General features: G+C 41.0%; 1 protein-coding gene across 2 annotated transcripts in view; it reads left to right on the top strand.

Moving 5' to 3' along the window:
- PHACTR2 (phosphatase and actin regulator 2) overlaps nucleotides 1–5,861 on the top strand; it is a 266,038-nt gene that overhangs the window by 192,737 nt on the left and 67,440 nt on the right. The window contains exon 5 of one of the 2 annotated variants that reach the window (XM_006834608.1): nucleotides 3,860–4,099. The exons of the other annotated variant lie outside the window; for it this stretch is intronic. Coding sequence (XP_006834671.1) covers nucleotides 3,860–4,099 — 240 coding nt within the window. The remainder of the gene's footprint in view (nucleotides 1–3,859; nucleotides 4,100–5,861) is intronic. 2 annotated transcript variants of the gene reach the window in all.

Here is a 5,861-nt window from a genome sequence, read left to right as displayed (position 1 = left end):
TTAACTAATGTTTTAAAGATATTCTTAGAATGTAAAGAGAGAAATTATATATTAAAATATTTCAGAGGGATTCAGTGGGAAAAAAGAATGTTAATCCTGATACACACACACACATATACAATGTCCTATCCTTCCAACCTGTTCAGTTTCAAATCCATCTGTGGTGTGTTCCTGGGACCTCCTTTTCACAATCAAGAATCACATCTTTCATTATGTGACAGAGCCATCTTGACTGCTTGTCTGCGTCATGTGGGCGTCAGTCACTGGTCTGGCTAGGTTTCAAAGGAAGACTGCCCCTTATCAGACTAATAGAAAGTTGTTGACAAGTTTTATGTTAATGAAATCATCAGGGCCTTGATGTTCTGAAAAAAAGATGGCAGACTTTATAGGTGTGTGGATATTTGAGAGGCAATTTTGTTTTCTTATTCTTTGTCTAGAATGATTGTGTTCCATTTTCTTTGGTCCCAGATAGTATCTTGCCTGTCTACTTTATACATAAGAAATGGAAAGGCTGCCACATTAATAAGGCAGCACAGCCATCTTTATATAGATGACATTGATAATAAGGAGAAGCACTTGGAATCCACTTCCTGAGTAAAAATAATATTACTCATAATTAATACAACAGAATTATGTTAAGTACAATAATACCTCATAAACAAAGGTAACTATTTCTCTTGAAGGACATCATGTAATTCTGAAAACACATTACTTCTTATCCTTTTCTGATTTCATTCGTGTCTGGGTTCATTACTGTGTAAATCCACCACTGCATGGCAGAGAGAATAACCCATGTGGTTCTCAGACTTCCTCTCAGTGTTGTTGAAGTAATTCCTTCCTGTCGAAGAAGGAGCCAAACATGGAAAGGCAGTAAACATCTCTCTTCTGGTCTGTACTGCTATGAAACATAATATTCTTATCAAATCATAATGAATTGGCAGCTCTTTTGTAACCTCATTTCAAAAAGTTAATATACGTGCTCCTGACTTAGTGACATGGTTAGGTCCAAGAGACCAGGTCATTCTGCAGAAATGAAGGATGAGCATTTCAGATCACAAACTGGAGAATGACTGCATCATTACATAACTGCCAAATAGTATCATTACGTAATTGCCAAATACTATCATTACATAACTGCTAAATCGCTAGGCTTCATGACCCAGCCAAGTTGCCACACAACCTTAATTAACTATCACAGCCAACCAGCGTTACTTTCACCTCACATCTTGGCTTTCATTACTGCCAGATAGATGTACATTGTTAATGGGAAAAATCGTTGGGCTTTTTTATGTTTTGTTTTTTGCCATTGTTAGAAATATGAAATGTTAGATAAATGAAATTGTTGATAAGTGAGGAATATATGTACAGTGTGAACAAATTTAATTCAACAGCACACCAAGAGAATACTATATCATAAACAAGTGTGACTCATTATAATAATACATTCAGACATATTATCAGGAGGGACCAGTCCCTGGAGAAGGATATCATGCTTGGTAAATCGGTGGTGGTAGAGTGCCGTGGAGTAGGTTCAGACTCATAGTGACCCATTAATAGGGTTTCTGAGGCTGTAAATCTTTATGGAAGCAGAAAGCCTCATCTTTCTCCTGTGGAAACACTGACCTTGAAGATTAGCAGCCTTACTCTACTACCAGGACTCCTTACTTGTACCGCCTAGGGACCTTTGATTTTATGTTTGTTGTTGTTGTTGTTATGTGCCCTTGAGTCCATTCTGACTCATAGTGACCCTATCATAGAGAAAATGGTCTGCTCGTTCCCAAACCCAGAAGCTGGATATATTTGCAGATACAACTGTAGAATTGAAAACCTTAAGCAGAAAGGAAAATGATCCTTTGGCAATATGGTATGAGGGCAAAGGATAAGGCATGTAGAGGGTTTGTGGTCTGACCAGGAGCTGGGATGCATGAGTGTCGCAGGACAGGTTGACTGTTTGACTCTCACCTTGGACAAGTATTAATGTGCTTGATCTCCGTGCTAGGAGCTAAAGTTACAAAGATGCATGCACAGAAAAAACCCCTGCCCTCCCTCCAAAGATTGGCACATCAGTGTATATTGATAAGCTTTACTTCAAATGCATAAATTTGAATTATTCTCAACTCTGACTGACTTCTGTAATTATCTTGCCTCATGGTTCAGACCAGCTGGATGCAGAGAGCCCCTCCTTTACTGAAATGAGAAGCAACTTACAATATGTGCAAACAGACAAAACACTAAATTGTTGTTAAGTTCTGTCAAGTTGATTCAACCCCATAGCAACCCTGTAGAGGATTTTGAAGGAGCAGCTGGTGAGCTTGAACTACCAACCTTGCAGTTTAAATGACTTTGCAGTCTGACACACTAGCCCACAGCACCACACCAGGACTCCTAAGTAGCCTCTGGTAAATGTTACATCAGTGGCACCATCGGTTAGTAGTAATAAGTTCAGACGTGAGACAGTTTGATTTGGACTGCATGGTTGGGGAGGATTTCCTCAGTGACGTGAAATAAAAGATGAACTTTAAAAGAAAAGTTTATTGATCACATCATTATTATGGTAATTTTAGATGTAGATTAATGGGGTGTGGTACAAAGGCAAAGTCTTCACAGTCACCAGAATAAGACATGAAATTTCAAATATACATAGAGAGTCAGAACTCATCAGGACCTGCCTTGTCTTTCTAGATCTCTTGGGTTTTCTGCTTTGGACAGGCTGCTGTCTTCCCACTTTCCTACCACTCAAGGAAAATATTCTGTTTCCTTCTCCGACAGGTTTCCACCTTACACACATTCTGGTTGTAATAATAAAATGTGACCCATTCCAGTGTTAAAACCCTTTTTAAGAACATTCTATAATGACAGCAGACATCCACTCAGGGCTTCTTTTTGTTTTAGCACTGTATTATGTTTTAAGTATGCTCCAGTTTTAAAGAAATGCTATTGAGCTTTTGGGATTTATTTTCATTATAATCAGTCAGTTCTAGGAAAGCGCAGATGTGAAGATAGGAATGAACCTTTGGCATCTCCACTTTCAGCAGTGGGAGCTTAACGCCATTTCCCCTCCAGTCTTAGGCTTTTTTTTTTTAATTATGAATTTTGAGCCTTTCTTTTTCAGAATCATTATTTGTGCTTCTATTACAAAACATGTTTAATCGTTTTGAATGTGAGCCCACAATAACTGTAGTTCGGCATTATTTGAAAAACTCAGAAGCAGTTACTGTAACATTCTAGCAGCAGAAAATAGTTCATCCTGTTTTCTACGCCCCGTGTAAAAGCTTTTCTATAGCATTTACCTCCACTTTGAAAGTAGATTTTGACCTCCTGAGACTAAGAATAGATCCCATTCAGGTGGACTGGCTTGGCTCCCCCTGACAGTGTGGGAGTCTCCGGGAAAGTCAGGCAGATGATTTTGTGAATCCAGTCATTGTTCCTCTGCCGGTCCTTGTCCCACACATCAGTGTGTAACATACTGATCTTCCATCTCAGAGGCCTTGTCTTTCGCTTAATTGTTACATTTCTGCAGTTTAAATTTAGCATTATGCCCAAGTCATCCTGTAATTGCCACTGATTCAAGGCTGGCTTCAGGCCCAACCTTGTGGCTGTTTACACTCATCCTCATCATAATTTCATCAAAGTAACATCCATAATCCTCTTATCAAAGTACCTGGGAACACACCCCAGTTTGGCTTTCAGCCTTAGTGTTTTTAGCCCATGTTGTGCTCTCTTGGTACAGAATCCTGTGCTGGTTCCCAAGGGTTAAGCAGCTGCATGTCTGTATCACTGTTGCCATATGTCTCTCTCTTTGTTATGTATATGGTGTGTGTCTGTATCAGTCTGTTTCTGTTCACTTTCTCATTTGTAGAGAACACTGAAAACCACTCTGAACCTCCAGCAGCTTTTGCTCCGGCTCCTCCAGCTCCTCCTAAGCCTAAACCCAAACCCAACCCCAAAAAGTCACCTGTGCCTCCAAAAGGGGCCACTGCTGGGGTGAGCCACAAGGGTGATGAAGTGCCTCCCATTAAAAAAAATGCCAAGGCTCCTGGTAAGCAGGCGCCCATCCCTCCACCCAAGCCAACAAGCCGAAACACGACCCGAGAGGCTGGTGAGTATGTCCCCCAGTGCGCTATGGGGTTGAATTTCGAGTGCTCAGCTCTGGGATGGGCTAGTAGTTTTTCCTAGGAGTGAAGCCGTTTGGTGTCTTCAGCTATAAGAAAGACCTGTGAATTCACCTTTGACACAAAAATGCCCAAGACAGTCCTTTGTTGTGATCTCTGCCAACAAAATGTCAACCTACTGATTCATTAACCTTATTCATTTTGGGGTGGATATACTCTGTCTTCAGAAGGCCTGGTGGCTCAGTGAGTAAGCATTCTGACGCTAACTTAATGGTCAGTGGTCCACACGCACCAGCCACTCCGTGGGAGAAAGGTGTAACCATCTACTTCCGAAATGATTACAGCCTGATAAGCCCTCTGAGGCAGTTCTGCTCTGTGAGTCAGAATCGTCTTAATGACAAATGGGTACAACATATCTTTAGTATCCATAGCCTGCACACTAGAAGGGAGTGGTTTGTGTGATGAATGATGGTGATCTGATAGGACATTATTTAGACTCTGATTGACTCCCGTCTGTTTAAGTTTATGGATTAATGTTTACTTAGGTTTTCTTTCAAATTACCTTAGGTTTTCACATAACAAGGTAACACTCTGTGGCTGAAAGTTGGCAGTTCAAACCACATAGAGACACTTTGGAAGACAGATCAGGCAATCAGCCTCCAAAAGGTCACAGTCTTAAGAACCCTTTGGGGAAGTTCTACTCTGCAACACGTGGTCACTGTGAGTCAGAATTGACTCCAAAGCAACTGACAACCAATATCATCTCTGACATTCTTGGTGTATTTTAATGTCAAAAATCTTTCCATATACAGACTCATACTCTACTAACAGACAACAAAGGGTTCATACCACTTGGTTTACTTACAACCAGGCATAAATCTCAGCTCCACCCCTACACTTTCTACTAGAGTCAACACATCGGTGGGATTGAAAATTACCCTTCCTCCCCAGTAGACTTGAGTTTGTTGTATGGAAACATTCAAGCAGCACAGTTACAGATTGCTATTGCAAATCACCAGTGATGTTTTGGTTAGTTACAGCAACTTCCTGGAATATATACCCAGCTCTCCTTTCAAATCAGAGGTGCTTAATGCAAATGGGAGCCCACGCTATCTTTCCAAGTAGAGTAGAAATACCTCTCATGTCATCCAGCCTTTAAAAGAACATTAAGCAAAGTACACATGCTGAGTGGCTGTTTTTCCACTAACATACGCATAAAAATCCTCCTGTGCTCTAGCAAATCTTATTTTCCCCAAAATCAGCAGAAACTTTCTAGCAATTGGATACCAGGAATTGCTTTGGTATTGATCTTTTTCCCCTTGTAATTTATATCCATAATGCTCAAACTCAGAGCATGGCTTAGAAGACAGTATGACAAATCATGAAAGACAAATAGATAACCCTCTCCCTGTGTCCTCCTCTTCTTGCCTTTGACCTTTAGCATCTGGGTCTGTTCTGATGAGCTCCATAACGAACTGTCTCAGAATGATGTGTCATCAGGACCAAAAGACCATATCCTCAGGGACCTACTTCTTGACATGTCAGTGCCAACTCTTGTTGCTATCTGTATGTGTTTCCTAGACTGCCCAGAAAGCCCTCGGAGCAGCATGTCCAGTGAGACAGGCACCCATCTTCCTATTAGTGGAAAGTCCCCACCTGCCCCCACCTACCTGTCACCCTGTCTCGGGAATTAAGATTCTATCTTACACAAAATGTCCCACTTCTTCATTCCCCAACCACCCTCCCCCA

The sequence above is a fragment of the Chrysochloris asiatica genome, unplaced genomic scaffold (genome assembly GCF_000296735.1).
Source record: "Chrysochloris asiatica unplaced genomic scaffold, ChrAsi1.0 scaffold00013, whole genome shotgun sequence".
Taxonomy (NCBI): domain Eukaryota; kingdom Metazoa; phylum Chordata; class Mammalia; order Afrosoricida; family Chrysochloridae; genus Chrysochloris; species Chrysochloris asiatica.
This window is presented reverse-complemented; position numbering and strand designations above follow the sequence as displayed.